The 18,338-nt window shown below is 53.1% G+C and overlaps 1 protein-coding gene across 3 annotated transcripts in view; it reads left to right on the forward strand.

The window, feature by feature from the left end:
- Positions 1-15,278, forward strand: part of NECAB2 (N-terminal EF-hand calcium binding protein 2) — a 33,612-nt gene extending 18,334 nt beyond the window's left edge. Inside the window, exons 6-13 of one of the 3 annotated variants that reach the window (XM_025370883.1) lie at positions 3,220-3,356; positions 6,988-7,106; positions 7,297-7,376; positions 9,910-9,963; positions 10,864-10,976; positions 13,372-13,449; positions 14,329-14,420; positions 14,821-15,277. In XM_025370883.1, coding sequence (XP_025226668.1) covers positions 3,220-3,356; positions 6,988-7,106; positions 7,297-7,376; positions 9,910-9,963; positions 10,864-10,976; positions 13,372-13,449; positions 14,329-14,420; positions 14,821-14,849 — 702 coding nt within the window. In that variant the 3' untranslated portion in view covers positions 14,850-15,277. Of the gene's footprint in view, positions 1-3,219; positions 3,357-6,987; positions 7,107-7,296; positions 7,377-9,909; positions 9,964-10,863; positions 10,977-13,371; positions 13,450-14,328; positions 14,421-14,820 lie in introns of all 3 variants that reach the window. The other 2 variants (XM_025370885.1, XM_025370884.1) reach the window with 2 other exon arrangements.
- The last annotated feature ends 3,060 nt before the right edge of the window (positions 15,279-18,338 follow it).

The following is an 18,338-nucleotide window of genomic DNA, read 5'->3' on the forward strand; positions in this document are numbered from 1 at the left end:
TTTTGAGACGGAGTCTCACTGTGTCTCCCAGGCTGGAGTGCAGTGGCACGATCTCGGCTCACTGCAAGCTCCGCCCCCCGGGTTCACGCCATTCTCCCGCCTCAGCCTCCCAAGTAGCTGGGACTACAGGCGCCCGCTACCGCGCCCGGCTAGTTTTTTGTATTTTTAGTAGAGACGGGGTTTCACCATGTTAGCCAGGATAGTCTCGATCTCCTGACCTTGTGATCCACCCGCCTCGGCCTCCCAAAGTGCTGGGATTACAGGCTTGAGCCACCGCGCCCGGCCTCTTATGTGTATTTCTTAAATTTACAATCTGTGTACAAAAATATATTTCCTGCTCTTTTACCTAATATTTTAACATTTTCCCCATGTTATTAAAACTGTTCAAAAGCATCATTTTAAATATTTTAATGTGCTTATTTTTCTTCTTCTGTTAGGTATATTAGATTATTTCCAAGTGTTTGCTATTATGAATACCTTGTGGGAAACATAGTTGTCCATATTTTGCACTATTTCTTGAGGATAATTTATCAGAGTTGGGGAATTACTGGGTTAAAAAATCTGAGCAGTTGATGGCACTTGACATATAGCAAAATGGTTTGATTAGATGGCTGTAAGCATTGAAGTCCCCATGGCTATATCCTGTGTCAGTACATGAAGATTTAATAATGGCATGTCCTTGTTATAACTTATGCCTTTTATCATTATATTCCTTTCTTGGGCAATACTTTCTCATTTAAATTCTAACTTGACAGTGATATTGCACCTTATCCTGTTCATTCAATCACAAGTGGTTACTGAATCTTTACACAGGCTTTTCTTTATAAGTCCTTTGTGCTGTTTTGGTTTAGGTGCGCTTCTGATGGACCTTGTTTAATCAGATCTAGGACTGTGTCTTTATATAAGGGAATTCGGTCTGCCTTTTTCATTATGATTGTTTTATTTGGTCTGACTGTTGTGTTTTGTTCTTCCCTTTTTTTATGCTTTCTTCATGTCTTTTACATTTTACCTTTTGGTGCTCTGCCCTGTTTATATCATGGATTATGATTTGGAATGTACAATTCCTAGTTTTTACTTTACAAAAATACATTATTAACATTCTTAATCCTATTTTTATACTTAGCTAATAAACACTTTCTCTTCCCTTTGGGAATAAAAATAATTTTTAAGATTTTAGGCTTTTTTTCCCTATACTTTATTGACTAAATCCAATATAGTTGAAATTAAACCATTAGTGGTCAATGTTTTTATTTCCTAACTTCTGGAACCTGAATGTTTAATTTGAGTGATCGCTGTTACTTCTTTTCACAACTTCCCCATATGAAGAACTTTCCCTCATTGAAGCCCAGATGACTTAGGACAAATTCTTAAGCATTGTTTGCAGAAAAGGTGCTCATCTAGTAAAATTTCAGAAATTTGCAGGTTTCTGGAGATCTCCCAGTTGTTCTACCAATGAGTAACTTGTCCACTGGATGCAAAATTTCTCCATCTGAGACTTTCCCTATGGAGCCTGTGGAGCTGGTCTCTTGTCTGAGGCAGCTCAGTCCCCTCACCATGATGTAATATACTCATGTAACAAATAGGCACCTGTAGCCCCGTGTCAAATCTGGGATTGTATCTTTACGTTGGGGAATGTAGGCTGCTTTTCAATTGTGGTGGAGGAGGAATCAGGAAAATCTTCATTTTTTTACTCCCTGGAAAATAACTTGTCTTCTTTGGAATTCAGCTAACTGGTAACACTGATCCCTGACACATCTTCAGTCATTGGTCCGGGTGCTTTTAACACACACTTCAGCCCATTTTTCTGCTTGATCACTTCTAGCAGCCTTTTTCTTTATGTTTAAATATTTTACCAAGCCATGCCTTTATGTCCATTTTTGGCCATTCGCGTGTCTGGAGTCTGTTGATTGCTGGATCATGTGTGGTTTCGGTCATTGTCATGTATCAGGCTGCCGGAACCTGCCAGGCTGTAAGAACCTGACGTACTTTTGGCCATGTACTCTCTCAGGGTCTGTCCCCAGCAGGCCCTGGTCCAGCCGTCAGCTCGGGGGGGTTGTCCACCTCCACCGTGCCTTAGCTGTCTTCTTGTGTGCCCCTCCTCCTCCTCCGTTTCTCAGTCTGTCTCTCAGCCGTGTTTCCCATTGTGCAATTATTGCTAATTAATTCCCAGTCAGAGTGATGGATGGTTTAATTGGCTTTCCTTGAGAGCCATGTTTTTCCTTGCCTTGCCAGGGACTGGGCAGAATTCCAAGGCGCCTGGGGCAGGTGGCTTGGGAAGGGCGGGGTCTTGGCAGAGGAGGCCAGGAGAGCAGGTCAGGGTTTGGGAGACCCAGGATCCCCCAACACAGCATCATTTTCATCATCTTGTCCTTGAGCGACATGGATAAGCAGAGCCTTCTCCCTTCTGCTGTAAAGCCTTTGCAGCCCAAAGCATCTCCACTGGATCCAAAAGCTTGAGAAATGTCCTTGCAGAGTCTCAGGACAGAGGTGGAAATTCTGTTCCACACCACAGAGCAAAACTTGGAGAAAACTCTTTTTCATCTTTTCCCCAGAGTTCCCCTGGTCGCAGCATCTGCTAAGACCCCCTCTCTGATTCCCCCCAGGCTCCTCTCTGGCCGCCTCCTTTTGATTACTAAGCCCCGGGCACTTTCCTCCCTTGAGCAGCTTTTGATTCCGTTTTGTCGTTTTCCTTAGTAGCAGCCTGGAGATCCAGAAGCCCTAGGAATCCTCCTTGGAGGAGCAAGGAGGGAGGGAAGGTTGTGGATTCTTCTTGCCTCATGATTATCCTTGTCACAGCAACAACAAAACCACCAGTCGCTATCACTGCCACCATCACCGTCATCTTTACTGTAGCACCTACTGTTGATTGAGTGTTTGCTGTGTGGCCGGCCCTGTGCAGAGCATTTTATACACATGTCGCCATTTAATCTTTACTAGAACCTTGTAAGATAGATACTTCAGTGACCCCATTATACTCGGGGAGGTCACAGAGCTAGTAAGTGGTGAAGCCAGAGTTCAAATTTGGTCTCTAAACCTCTAGCCTCTGCATTGGACACACTCCAGCCTCTAAGACTGGACCCCAGGAGGCCATGGGGTCCTCCCTTCCCTTTGCAAAGCAAATTCACCAGCACCAGCTTCCCCCCGACTCCTGTGCTAGACCCCACCGCAAATTTCCCTCCCACCCGTTTCCCCTCAGTGCCCCTTCCCTTCCCTCTACAGGTTTATGAGGGCGGGAGCAATGTGGACCAGTTCGTGACCCGCTTCCTCCTGAAGGAGACAGCCAATCAGATCCAGTCACTGCTGAGCTCCGTGGAGAGTGCAGTGGAGGCCATCGAGGAACAGACCGGCCAGCTCCGGTGAGTCTCTGAGACCCTGCAGGGTACCATGGGGGTATGCCGTGCACACGCACGTGCCCACCTGCTGCTTGGTGGGGGTGTCTGTGTACCTAAGAGCTGGGTAACCTTGGGCAAGTTGCCACAGCTCTCTGTGCCTTCAGTGCTCCGCTGTGTAATATAGGCACGATAATATGCCTGAAACCTCAGCCACTGCAAGGACTGAATGAGATAGTAAATGCTCAGGAGAATGCCTGGTGCATGTATGTATTAATATAGTGAAGACACCGTTTCCCAGACTCTAATTTGTTTTGCCGCATCCACATACTACTTACTGTTTATGCAGAACTATTCTGTGGTTTCGCCCACATTTTATTTTTAATTTTTTTAAATTTTAGACAGAGTCTTGCTCTGTCGCCCAGGAGTGCAGTGGCGTGATCTTGGCTCACTACAACCTCTCCCTCCCCGGGTTCAAGCAATTCTCATGCCTCAGCCTCCTGAGGAGCTGGGACTGCAGGTGTGCAACACCATGCCTGGCTGATTTTTGTACTTTTAGTAGAGACGGGGTTTTGTCATGTTGGCCAGTCTGTTCTTGAACTCCTGGCCTCACGTGATCCACCTGCCTCAGCCTCCCAAAGTGCTGGGATTACAGGCGTGAGCCACCGCACCCAGCCTATTTTCTCTGTCTCTCTCTCTCTCTTTCTCTCTTTCTTTCTTTCTCTTTTTCTTTCTTTCTGTCTGTCTGTCTTCTTTTTCTCTTTCTCTTTCTTTTCTTTCCTTTTCTTTTTTTTGAGACCGAGTATTGCTCTGTTACCCAGGCTGGAGCGCAGTGGTGTGATCTCAGCTCGCTGCAACCTCTGCCTCCCAGGTTCAAGCGATTCTCCTGCCTCACCCTCCCTAGTAGCTGGGATTACAGGTGCCCGCTGTCACACGCCCAGTTAATTTTTGTATTTTTAGTAGAGATGGGGTTTCACCATGTTGGTCAGGCTGATCTTGAACTCCTGACCCCAGGTGATCCACCCACCTCGGCCTCCAAGTGCTGGGATTGCCAGCTTGAGCCATGGAGCCCGGCCTTATTTTATTTTTCGACACAGGATCTCGCTGTGTCCCCCAGGCTGGAGTACAATGGCACCATTGTGGCTCACTGCAATCTCCAACTCAGGTTCAAGCAATTCTCCCACCTCAGCCTCCCAAGGAGCTGGGGCTACAGACACGTATTCCCACCACACCCAGCTATTTTTTGATTTTATTTTTTGTAGAGATGGGGTCTTGCCATGTTGGCCAGGCTGTTCTCAAACTCCTGGTCTCAGCAATCCTGCTGTGTCAGCCTCCCAAAGGGCTGGGATTACAGGCAGGAGCTGCTGCACCCCAGCCCACTTTTGAAAATTAGAGATCAGTTTAGGAAATGGCATATGGTTATAACTGCACTCTCAGCACCACATGCTGTAAGTGAAGTAACTGTAAAAACAAGCACCCATCATTGCTTACCATCCAGCTTGAATCCTGAGGCTTGCCACCTCTCTGTTAAAAACAGAGACTGGGAAATCAGAGAGAGGTGTTGAAGACAGTAGTAGCAAGTTGAGACTTTCTCAGGAGGACTGAAAGAGACGTGAAAGCAGGTGGTTTTCTCACAATATTTGGTCTTGTGTTAGGCCTTGTTTGTATGCTTGAAACCATGGGAATGCATCTGGGGTCCCCTCCTAGGTGGTAGATGCTGTGTTAGGGCTGTGACCTGGTATTTAGAGAGAAGTGGCATTCTCTTGGCTCAGCAGTCCCAGCTCCCTGGGGACCACGAGCACACCCCACCTCCATTTGCTGTTCTGAGTTGAGACAAACCCATCTTTGCCCAGTTCTTCCCAGAACAGCTCATGTGCTTGGCACAGAGAAGAAAAAGAGGAAATGCAAACAGGTGAGGGCAACAGCCAGGTGTTGGCACCCAAGCTCGATTGAGCCTTGAATTTCCCAGGCAGAGGCACGTGAGGTCCAGGATGTTGGTTTGCTGGGGACAGGAGTTTGATTGTGTGTTTCTTTGCGGGTGAAGAGCTGGTCCTGATCAGATATGGTTGTGAAGGTCGCTCTGAGATACTGTTTCCAGATGAGTTTGCTCTGAGCATTTGCTGCTGAATCACTTGGGAAAATTAACACACAGATTCACGGGCTCCTGGCCATACCCACTGGCCAGAATCCCTGGGACCGGAGACCAGAACTCTGCATGTGTGGTCAGTCTCGTGATTCTTGGGTTCCCTCGAATTAGCAGCCATCACTATGAAAGCTGACACTTAGATTTCCTTGGTTTTCCTGTTCCTATCTTGATGAAAACTTGCTGTTTTGATTCTGCCACAGAACAGATAGTATTGTTGCACGGTTTTCAGAGCTGACTTTCCGCACTAGGCCAGCTCTGTCACGTGTCAGCAGTTCCGTCCACCTGCCCCCACGGTGGGACCTTACTTGGGGATGTGGTCGGAGGGGCAGCTTGTCGTGATGCCTCGTTCCACACGTGCCTCCCTCGAACTTCCCCAAATCTCAGCTAGTTTGGCTCTAGGCTGTGCGTCCCTGAAGACTGTCCTGTTTCCCAGCCCCGGGACAGTCTCCCAGGATGTCGCCCCTAGCACAGGCTACTGGCTCAGACCCCACCGCCCAGGAGCCCTGAGCAACCTGTCATGGTCTGAGGGACACATTTAATTTCCTGCTGGTTTATAGAGAAGCCATTATTGACACCACAAAGACTCTGCCAGCCTCTCCCCTCCCAAGGCGGGAGTCGAGTTTGCTCCCTCGGCATGGGGGAGAGCCTGGCTGAGTGCGCAAGGTTCACAAGAGTCAAATTCCAGAATGCACCAAGACCGTGGTGCACAGACACCAAGGGAGTGTGGGGGCCGTGCACAGGGCACTGTGTGTGTCTTTTGGGGGGAGTATCTGTGTTTCTGTATGTCTGCTGGGAGCTTTTCAGCATCCTTTTGCACGGGAGAATTTGGTCATTCACTGAGCATTTTTTGAGTCACTACTATGGGCTGGGCACAATGCAAGGTGAGCAGTGTGTGTGTGTGTCTGCCTCTGGCTAGCTGTGCCTGTCATGGCACAGGGGTGTGTGCACATCAGTGTGCACAGGAGTAGGGGTGTCCAGGGCCAGGAGATGGGGCCAGGCCCAGGTCAGGATGACAGTTTTTGTCATGTTACATCCCCACTGTCTCTTTACGTCTCGCTTTTATGTGTATGTGTTGGAGGGAGTCTTGAAACCAGGTCCACCAACCCAGAGGGCAGCAGACATTAAATTGGCTTATGAGGGAGGGGGACTTGGTCACGCCACAGCTTGGGCTCTACAGGTGCCCGAAAGCTTCGAGCTGTTAGGGTGGGGGTGGGCGCCTGGCTCAGTCTCACCCTGGAACTGAATCTCTTGGGGGAAAAGGCCTGGGCCGTGGGGTCCTAGAATGGAGCTGAATTCAAATCCCAGCTCCGCCGAGCTAGCTGCGTGGCCCTGGCTGAGTCACCTGCTTTACAAACCTCATTTCCTCCTCTGTCAAAACAAAGGCCATGATGCAAGTTCTGTGCATGTGTGAGCCCACTGTCGGTGCTTAATAAATGCCTGTTGAAGCTGCTAGAAATGGTCAGGGCCCTGAAGCTGCCATCATAGTCTGTGTGTTTTCCATTCAAACTGCAGACAGAACCACAGCAAACCCAGCCACGGTGTGGCACAGACCTGGTATGGAAGCCCGACTCGCGCCTCTGCCCCCAACCACAAGCTCATGGCCGTGGAACAAGGCAAGAGCCTTCCATCTGGTGAGAGAAAGCAGGGGCCCTGGTGGGGGTAGCGGCTGGAGGTCCCTAGGAGTTCTGAGAGTCCTCTGACGGGGACTGGGGAGATGAGGGGCCAGTTTGATGCCCCTGGAAGGGCTGGGTGTTTCAGCTTCCCCCCAAAGCCCTCGCCCTGCCCCCCACTGAAGTCTGTGTGTCTCTTTCTCTTTCGCAGCCACTGAGGATGCAAAGGAAGAGGGTCTGGAAGCGCAGATCAGCCGCTTGGCAGAGCTGATTGGGAGGCTGGAGAGCAAAGTAAGCCCTGGCGTGACCCCCGCCTCTGCTCCTTCCAAGCCCTGAAGGAGTGCAGAGTCAGGGCTGGGGTTCAGGACAAAAGTCTGGGCTGCAGAGGGGCCAGGGAACCATGGAAAAGACATCCCTCCATGCAGCGTGGGTGCTGAGGACGAAGCTGAGGATCAAACCCCGGGGGATGCCTGTGTTGTTCAGGCCCAAGGAGGGGCGCCTGGGAAAGGGAGTGTTGGAGGGTCGTGTGGGCCGGCAGGCAGCAGGAGCAGCTCCAGGAGCAGAGGGTGGTCAGCAGGGGCCCGTGTTGCCAGGCCCTAGTTTCAAGGAGACTTTGCTCTGAAATGGCTGGAGCAGGTATTGGCCAAGAGGCAGCCCCAGGACGAGAGAGAGACGTGATGATTCGGGAGAGATTCAAAACAAGGAAGTGTGATATGGGACATCCACGGGTGATAGAAAATGGCACAGCCCCTACAGAAAACACTTTGAGGGAATGTTTCATGACTCAGGATAGAGTGCTCACGATATGACCATTTGGTGGAGAGAAAAGTTTGTTTTAGGGCCTACGGACAGATGGACTCAGGTATTAGTCAGAATTCTGGTTGTGCCGCTTCATAGCTGTGTAGCCCTGGGCCAGGGACTTGTCCTCCCTGAGGCTTAGATTCCTCCTCTGATGATCAAGAAAATACCCTGGAGAATGGGACCCCTCCCTCACAGGGGTGTCATTAGGATGAACCAAAGTGATGTCTCAGTGGTTCAGCACAGGGCCCGGTGCCGTAGTTTGCATTTAATATGAGCAATGTTAGCAATTATTATGAGGCATTCTGTCACCCAAGCCTATCCACATGCACACACCACACCCGTATACCCACAGAAGCCAAGGTGACTGAGCTCCCAGAACCCTGGGATTGAAGTGGTTTTATGTTTCTCCTATTTTTCGGTATTTTTTTTTTACACCCTTTGTAAAAGGTATTGCTACTTTTAGTTTGGGGGTTCTGAGGAATTCATGGGGGCAGGAACAAGGGGCCCCCCACACAGAGAGAGGCAGAGGCTGACATGGAACGAAGTCCGAGGGAGGAAGCTCAAACTTCCTCCTGCAGGGATGAGGCTGAGGCTGAGGTGGAGTTACCCTCTTGTTGAAGTCGGCTGGGCTGCAGGAGCGGCTCGGAGGGGACCCCGTGGCCCGGTTGTCATAACAACTCAGCGGGCGCCTCCAGAGGGAGACTCTTTGAAGTTTATTTTTAGAGCCCGGTCGCCCTAACAACCAGGCTGGCTGGTAACGACGGAGTACCTGGGCGTCCTGGAGACGGGGTGGGACCAGGTCCTCCTCCCCAGTCTCTAATTGGCCCGGGCGGTCAGCAGGGGCCAATCCAGGCCTGGCTTCAGGCCCCGCCCTTCACCGGCCAACCTGGGCTGCCAAGGATGGAGGCCCTAGGGGCGGCTGGCTAGGAGAAGAATGGGGCAGATATGGGGGCCATAGTGCCTGTCCTCATCCTCCTATGGCTCTTCCAGCCCAAGCCCTGCAGGACCCCTCATGGATGCTTGTAAAGCCATGGAAACAGACCTGTTCTTGCCAGGCACACCTTCATCACTTGCCAAGGCGTGTTCATGCTGTGTGACCCGGAGAAGGCAGTACACCTGCCAGGATCAGCTACTACAGGGCCCCTTGCTCAAACATTTAGAACGTCACAGTGGTGACTGCACAGACTCATCCACCTGCTGCTGTTTTCCTTATTAACCGGTGTTCTTTACCTGTGCCCTGTGTGACTCCCACAGACGGTCTGTCCTCATGGAGGATGGATGGATGGAGACAGCCACAGAGGTGGTGGTTAGTGGGCTGCCCAAGCTAAAGGAAGCAGCAGCAGGATCCTGTGTGTCAGCGTCAGGTAGAGACGCTGGGTTCAGACCCACGCTCTGACACTTCCATGGCTTTTGTGCCTTCAGAGCCGGGGTTGTCTGCTGTGACAGAGTGACTGGGGATCATCTGTGAGGGCTTGGCCCTGGGTAGGCACCAGGCGTGGGGGAACAGAGCAGACGTGGTTCCTGGAGACTGAAACTTACAGTGGGGTAGCCCCTACCCTGGGGAGTCTGGAAGATTGAATGTGTATTTGTAAACCATCTAGGCCAGAGAGAACAGGTCACCCCATTAGATCCCTGAGGCACTGGGGGTTATGATTGGGGTGAATTGTAAGTTATAGGGAATCTAAGGGCTGTTGCTCATCATCGTGGCAAACCCCAGCATCTTGGACTTGGGCCTCTGGATTCCCCAGTGCTGCCTCTCCCAAGCTGTCCTTGCCCCAGCAACATGTTCTGGGCCCCCCTTATGCCCTCTGTAGTGGATCACCTGGGCCTCTCTGCCTCCCATTGCCCCTAGATGCCAGGGCCAGAGGGATTCTCTGCCACTTCCTAGGGTTGGTCTTCCAGCCCTGTGTAACAGGGCCCGGCCCTTAGGAGCTCCCAACAGCCCCAGGGATCCCAGAGCTCCTGGCACCTGGGGCGGAGTGGGGCTCTGGGTCTAGCATCACTGTGTGCTGGATTGTTTCAGGCACTGTGGTTCGACCTGCAGCAGCGCCTCTCAGATGAAGATGGCACCAACATGGTGAGTCCCCTTCCCCTCTCTCTCCTGGGACCACATCCCTGCCCATACCAGGACTGCCAGGATCCAAGTGGCTCAATGCCCCGACCCCCCTATCCCTGCCTGGGACCACCATGAGGGGAGATGTGGCCCCAGTACTTGGCCCCCAGACCCTGCCCTGGCCCAGGAGCCACCCCACTGACTCTGGGGGTATTTCTTGAGGCTCCCTGGACCTTTTTTTTTTTTTTTTTTTTTTGAGACTGAGTCTCGTTCTATTGCCCAGGCTGGAGTGCAGTGGTGCGATCTCAGCTCACTGCAACCTCCACCTCCCGGGTTCAAGCGATTCTCCTGCCTTAGCCTCCTGAGTAGCTGGGATTACAGGTGCCCGCCCCCATGCCCGACTAATTTTTTGCATTTTTAGTAGAGATGAGGTTTCACCATGTTGGCCAGGCTGGTCTCGAACTCCTGACCTTGTGATCCACCCACCTCGGCCTCCCAAAGTACTGAGATTATAGGTGTGAGCCACCATACCTGGCCCAGAGGCTCCTGAACTTTGATCCAAAAAAAGTTTGGCCTAGAGCAAAGTGGTCAGCCGGACAGTGATGTGAAAATGCTGAGTCCATCAACTAAGTTTTTCTTGTCAGTGGATGTGCTATGCCTCTGGGCCCTGGAGGCCTTGCAGGCAGCTGTGGACATGGGTGGGGACTGGGTAAACAACTCTTCTGTTTTCCCTATTTGTGGGGGCTACCTCTGCACTGGGCTCTTGAGGTTCTAGTCCTTTCTTATACTTTTCATTATACAATGAAAAGTCGGGGAGGTTTATTTTATTTTGACCAAGGGAGGGAGGTCATGGACGCCGGATGGGGTCTTTAGGGAGAAGGCCTGGCATGGAACCCCACACTGACTCCTGCTGTGGCCTGGCAGCACCTGCAGCTGGTCCGGCAGGAGATGGCCGTGTGCCCTGAGCAACTCAGCGAGTTTCTGGACTCCCTGCGCCCGTATCTGCGGGGGACCGCCGGAGCGAGGAGCTGCTTCCAGTGAGTGAGCTGCCGAAGCGTGAGTGGGAGGGATGGTGGCAGGGAGCTCTGCCTGGCAGTGGAGGAACAGCGCGGGACTAGGCTTCCCCCTAAGTACAAATCACACCCCAGGGAGACACATAGCTGGGTGAATAAGAACTGGGTTCAGGTCTCCTCCCAGCCATGCAAACGTGGCAGGTGTCTTCATCTCCCTGTCCTCAGCTCATTCATCTGTAAAAGGGGGGGGGGGCCACCCCCAGGACTTCTTGCTGGGGTGATCACGATTCATATACAATCAAGTGTGTGAAGGGCTCTGGCCGGGCCTGGTGTGCCACGTGTGCTCAGTCAGCCTTAGCTGTTGCTCTTGCAGGAGTTGCTACTTAACAGCAGGCCCAGAATGTAGTGTGTGCTCAGTTAACAACCGAGAAAGGAGAGGAGAGTCGGTGAGGCTGAAGGGAAATGCCCAAGAAATGTAGCCGCCCCTCTCTCCTTCCCCACGGATGTGCTGAGATGGAAACGTAGCGGCCATTCTCTCCCTCCTCCCTATGGGTCTGTGCTGAGATGTCTAGGGCGGGGAAAGGGGCCTCACCCTCAAATTCCCGTTCATCCCCCCAGGATTATGTAGCTCCTTGGTAAAGCTAGGCCATGGCCACAGTGGAGGGGTTCACAGAAGCCAACAGCCGTTTGTTCTTGCTGGTAGTAGCCCCTAAAGAGCATGAGGCCCAGGTGTTTCCCCTGCCCTTCATTTCTACACCAAGGCTCTGCCCAACTCCCTTTCCAGGGCTTTCTTCCATCCCCAGGGCACACATTCATTCGCCCCATTGCCTGGGGGCACGGCTGTGAACCAGGCAGGCCAGGTCCTGCACGGGGTCTTCCTGGGCCCCCTGTGCACTGAGGCCTGACCTGTAGCACTAGGGGAGGAGCAGCCTGGGCAGGAGTGCGGCTGTTGCGGAGACCCGGGGTGGCCATCAGGGGCCACACTTGAGGAAGTAGCCAGGGTGGTGGGCAAGACCCACTCCCATCCAGCAGGACCGACTGTATAGGAGCAGGGGCCAGACTCGATCTTTTCTCTGTTACATGAAGAAGTGGGAGGCCCCAGAGTGAAGTAGGGCCACCCTGATAGGCTGTGGAGAGGAGGCAAGGTGGATATAGAGGCTCTGGTTTCAGAGCCTCAGTAGAAGTAGAGGACAGTGCTGTTTGTTGAACTGGAGACGGCCAGCTTGGAGAGCCTGGCGAGACTGCACTTGCCAGGCACGGTGTACCTAAAGCTGCACAGCGGTGTGTCTGTCCCAGGATGGAATCCAGCCTGGACCCCTCCCTCCAGGCTGAGCACTGTTGCCCCTCATCCCCTGCTCTTGGCCCCCCCCTTTATGGTCACTTGGGGCTTCCTCGTTGTAGTGCACTTGCAGAGAGGAGCCCGGAGCGGCATAGACTATCTGCGCCTTTAAAATGAGGTGAGTGCTGTGCCCTGGGTCCCAAAGAGTGAAGGGGGACTTGCAGCCCCTTCCTCTGTGAACGGCCCCCTCCCGCAGCCTCCTTCGGTCAGGTACAGTGCAGTGGGGTTGTTGCAAGGATTAAATAAGATGACAATTAGGAGGAAGATGCTTTGATAATTTAAAGATAGGGTTTATATGTATATTTTTTGTTTTTGAGACCAAATCTTGCTTTGTTGCCCAGGCAGGAGTGTAGTGGTGGAAGCTCAGCTCACTGCAACCTCTACCCACCAGGTTCAAGTGAGTCTCAAGCCTCAGCCTCCTGCGTAGCTGGGATTACAGGCCTATGGCACCAGGCCTGGCAACTTTTAAGAGACCAGGTTTTACCATTTTTGGCTAGGCTGGCCTTGAATTTCTGGCCTCAAGTAATCCACCTGCCTCGGCCCCTCAAGACTTCCCAAGTTCTGGGATTACAGGTGTGAACGGTCACACCCAGCCACCTGGTTTTGTTTAAATACATGTGAAGATTTTAACATGACGTTTCAGCTGGGCACAGTGGCTGAAGTTTGCAATCCCAGCAGTTTGGGAAGCCAAGGCGAGAGGACTGCCTGAGCCCAGGCGTTCAAGACCAGCGTGGGGACCATAGCAAGACCCCAGCTCTACTAGGACATTTTTTGAATTAGCCAGGCCAAGTGGTGCACACCTATAGTCCCAGCTAGTTGGGAGGCTGAAGTGATTGTGCCACAGCACTCCAGCCTGGGCAACAGAGTGAGACCCTGTCTCAAAAGAAAAACTACATGTCATTGACAAATAGCTATTGGCCACTATAAGAAAGCAGGCCTTATTCCAGGTGGTGGGGGCACCCTGTTGAGTCTCGCTGGAGGACCAGAAAGGTTGAAGGCAGCGGTTGTGTATAGGGGTGGGCTACAGGACTAGGGTGGCCACGGTTGAGCCCCAGCCTCCCTGCCTGTCTCCTGTTGCAGCATCACTGCCGTGAGGCTCTCGGATGGCTTCACCTTTGTCATCTATGAGTTCTGGGAGACGGAGGAGGCATGGAAGAGGTGAGACACTGGGTCTCCATAGCAGGTGAGGGGGACACAGCGAAGTGTGGGGGCTGTCTTCCTGGAGCCAGGAGCTCCTGGGGGGTAGAGAGACCCCCCCCACCACACTCTCCCTGTAGAGCACCTTGTGGGTCAAGGCACTGCCTTCTTTACCACCCTGTAGAGCTGAGGACCTGACCTAGAAGGTACCTCAGTCCCCATGTGATCAGTTGTTCCAGCGCTTAACCTCCCCCCCAGCTAAGTGCCTGGCAGGACGGAGGGAGATGGGGTAGGGTGTCATCAGCTCTGATGGGCTTTAGGCCTTTGTCGTCTGCTCCGAGCACATCTGGGACAGGTTGTTCCCCACTCTGGGTGGAGCCTAATTTCTGATGCGCCAGACCCCACAGGCAGGAAGCAGGGCCTGGGGGTAGCTCATGCCCCGATATCCTGCTTCCCCGGTAAACAGAGTTTGCAGACAAACTCAGGACCCCTGTGGGAACAGGGGCTGTCATGAGAAGTGAGGGTGTCCCCTCCCTGTCTGTACTTCAGTGACTCATAAAATGAGGGACTAAAACCCTTCACAGCTGCTGTGTTGTCATCTGTCCCAGGCAGAGGATGGCCCCACTCCTCCTCCTAGGGTAAAACGGGAGGTAGATGCTCTGTGCACTGAGTAGGGGGATCCCGCTGCCCATGTAAGGCTCAGTGCCTACCCCAGAGATCCCCAGAGTCAGCCTCCCTAGGCATCCCCTCACCTTCCCACAAAGGCTTGGAGTCCAAAGACCCCCCTCCCCGGGCTTATTTATAAGCTCCCCATTTTGGGCAGAGCTAGGATTAACAGGGGATCCACATGCCGAGCTCCACTCCTGGTGCCCCTGACTAACACATGTCCCTGGATCACAGGCACCTGCAAAGTCCCGTGTGTAAGGCGTTCCGGCACGTCAAGGTGGACACACTGAGCCAGCCTGAGGCCCTCTCCAGGATCTCGGTGCCAGGTAGGGGGCGAAGGCCTGGAACTGCAGTGGCCACTTGATTGGAGAGCCGGGCCAGAGCCTAGAAGCCGCCCCGCCTCACCCAGGGACTTTGTAAGCCCCTGACCCCAATGCCAGGTGTGCAGGGAGGGTCCTAGGGGAGAGGAGAGCTCCAGGCTCAGAGCCAGCCCTGAGGTGCCCCACATCCAGGCATGCCGGACACAGCTTGCACCAGAGCACCCCTTCCACAGCCCCCCACTTCCCTTCCCAGGTGTGTGGTTTGCTCCTGGGTGACCAGCAAGCACCCGTGGGTCACATAAGGACTCAAAGCCATCTCCCCACCTGCCCTTCAAGACGGCCCCCACCAGCTACACAGCTGCCCACGTTCGCACTCCTTCCCTCTAACCTGTCTCTGTCCTTCTAGCTGTTTGGTGCACGGTGGGACGGGACTGACAGCCTCCCAGAGGCCCGCGGAGGAGCCCACCCCTGGCCCCTTCTGCTTGTGATGGACATCCCCTGTGTTCTAGAAACTGGTGCAGAGGCTGTGTTTTCAACCCGTCCTCCACACGGTGTTTCCCTGCTGTGATGTGAAGGAGGCCTCCCCTCCCCCCACACGAGAAGGCAGCGCAGTCTCTGTGCTGCCCGGTCCTGGTGAAGCCCAAGGTTGTGGGTGAAGGGGGCGGCTTCCTGAGGCCAGCACCCCCACCTCCTGGTCCTGGCCTCTCCCCGACCCCTCAGACGGCCACGCATGACCCGCACTCACCACGCCCTGCCCTCTTCAGTGACATTCTTCTACCTGCTAGGAGTTAGGACCCTGTAGTGCCCAACCGAGCCAGGCCGCCGCCACTGGGCCCAGGCGCCGAATAAACCCTGGTTGGGAAGGGCTGTGTGCTCTGTGTCTGTTCCTGGTTGACAACAGCAGGGGCCTGGGCACCCTGCAAGAGCCCCCAGCCTCCGTTTTCTGAACCATAAAATGGAGGTGTTCACTCTATGCGGTATTTTGACACATAGGCTCATGCCTATTCAGGAGCCCAGAGGGCACCACCCCCACCCTCAGGTCAGTAATTCACTCAGAGGACTGGGCGCAACTGTCAAAGTCAAGGTGGATGACAGACAAAACCCAGCAAAGAAAGAGGCTCCCGGAACAGGGGCCAGGTAGGGGCTGCCAGTAAAGGCACACAGACATCGCTGAACCCTCCCAGCTTCAACAGACAGAGCATCACCAACCAGGGATGCAGTCCCGAGTCTTACTGGGGTTCGGTGACATAGACACGGCTGACACCTCGTGGCTCAAGCCCCCACCATAAGTCACATGGTTGGCACAGACCATGCAGTGTGGCCCAACTAAGACACTCACCAGGCACGATGCTCCAGGGACGGGCGAGTCTCTCCCAGCACAGCTGTGCATCAGCCATTCAACAATGCAGGAGAGCCCGACTCTGAACTGCAAGTCACGTCTTAAGTCTTATTCTGAAAGCTTTGTAACTTCTTCCTATGTCTCAGTCCTGGTTAGCAGGAAAGAAGTCACTCACGGCCCAGTGCAGTGGCTCACACCTGTCATCCCAGCACTTTGGGAGGCCAAGGCAGTTGGAACAGCTGACATCAAGAGTTCGAGGCCAACATGCTGAAACCTCGTCTCTACTAAAAATATAAAATTAACCAGGTGTGGTGGTACAACGCCTGTAATCCCAGCCACTTGGGAGGCTGAGGCAAGAGAATCGCTTGAACGCAGGAGGTGGAGGTTGCAGTGAGCCGAGATCACATAACTGCACCCTAGGTGACAGAGCGAGACTCAGTCTCCAAAAAAAAAAACAAAACAAATCACACACAAAAGTTCAAAGGACAAAAGACAGTAGTGGGTCTCTCTCCTAAAACAGGGCAGAGCCAAGACCATCACAGGCCGGGGCACAGGTGGGAGCCCTGGGGGTGGGGACAGGACCCAGAATGCACACCTTTCTACCTCCTGCACAGCGCCCAGAGGACTGGCCAGCGCCACATGGGGTTATTAACACCGTCGCCACCCAGTGAGGTCCCTGCCCACACTGTCCAGCCCCCTGTGGTTGCTGGGAGCTTTGAAACCCCTGCTCCCAGGGCAGGTCCCCCCGCCTTGGGTCCTGCCACCTCCTTGTAGGGTGTGATGCCCACTGCTGCAAAACCAGCGAAACACAACATGAGCTTGCAGGAAAAGCAAAGGGGTTCAAGAACCATCCATGCGTCTCCAAGCTGAATGTCCCTATACCAGCCCCTCAGGGCCTGTTTTCTCACCCGTAAAGTGGGGGAAAGACCCCTCCCCTTGAAGGCTCAGGGGCTTCACTGCCTGGTGCACGAGAACGCCACTTACAGGCTCCTGCTACCCCACCCACCGCCAGGCTGGTACATTCCAACCAGCTCAGCTATTTTAAGAAGAACATTATCAAGGGCTAAGGCTTTCTGGGGTACAACTGAGGAACCTCCTTTAGCTGGGCATGTTCCCCTCCCACATGTCACATCTACCCAGCCCTCCCTGGGGGGAAAGCATCTCTGCTGCTTGCAGCCCAAGTGCACTGAAAGCCTTCAGGGGCCCTCAGAACCTGAGTGGCCAGGGATGGGCTGTGACAAGAACATGTTTCAACCCTAAAAGCTCTAAGAGCTCCCAGTTAATTCACACTTCAGAGCCTGGCACAGTCAAGCACTTGGCAGGCCCATCTCCCTCCATGCTCCTTAGGCTGTCCTGCTCTTGGCAGGTGGGGAGACGGAGACAAAGAGGACAAGTAACTCACCAGAGGTCACACGGCAAGTAGCTGGCTCAAGTCAGATCCACCCCGGAGTTCTGTGCCCAACCCCTGCGCCACACAGTGTCAACCCACGAGGAAGAATGGCTCCAGATTAACCCATTAAGATCAGAATCAGGTTCCTCCAAATGCTGATGGCGAAGTACCATAACCCATAGAAGTACCGTAAAGTACCGTAACCCATAGAAGTACCAAAGTACCGTACCCCATAGAAGTACCCTATCCCAGCAATTCCACTTCTAGGGATATATTCTACCTGAAATGGAAAAAGGCATCCGAACACTCACTTGGCCCACGTACTCATAACGGCACTATTCACAATAGCCACAAGGTAGAAACGATCCAAATATTCATCAGCCGATGAAGGCATAAACAAATGTCGTCTCTCCAAACAGCTTATCATTCAGTCATCAGCAGGAGTGAAGGACTGGGCCGTCGGTGACTCAAAAACCCCATACTGAGTGAAGGCAGGCAGAGACAACAGATGGCATCTAATATTCCACTTACGTGAAACATCCAGAATAAGCAAATCCAGATAGAAAGCACAGAGTGGCTGCCTCTGGGATGGAGGAGAGGAAAAGGGGAGGGACAGCTCATGGGCAGGGGGCTTTCCTCGGGATGGAATGTTCTAGAATTAGATGGAGGTGATGGTGACGCAGCACTGCAAATGTACTAAAGGCCACTGAATTCTATGCCTTAAGATGGTTAGTTTTATGCTATGTGAGTTGCATTTCAATATTTAAGAATCTCAAATCACTCTGAAAAACAATTCACCACCTGTCCTTAGCCAGTAGAGCTGCATACTCACCAGGCCCGGTTCAAAACCTGCCACTTGTCCCTGGGAGGCATCTGCGGGTGGGCAACTCCTCCTGAGGCACTTGGGGCCAGCGGTGCCCTAGGGCTGGGCCCCTGAACCAAGGGAAAGGTCTCCCCTGCAGCCTACCATGCTCAGAACAGGAGCACAAGGCATTTGCACTACGAAGCATCACCGGGCCATGTTCAAAGCTGTTACTTCTGACTCTCCACTGACACACAGCTGTCACCCTTGGCCAGGTGCTGTAACAGGGTACACTCTGTGTAGAGGGCTTTGCAAGGACCTCAGCTCAGACTCACAGCAATCCTGGGAGGGAGGGGCTGTCCACAGCTTCATGTTAGAAAAGGACAAAGAGGT

This window comes from Theropithecus gelada, chromosome 20 (genome assembly GCF_003255815.1).
Source record: "Theropithecus gelada isolate Dixy chromosome 20, Tgel_1.0, whole genome shotgun sequence".
In the NCBI taxonomy this organism is placed as follows: Eukaryota; Metazoa; Chordata; class Mammalia; order Primates; family Cercopithecidae; genus Theropithecus; species Theropithecus gelada.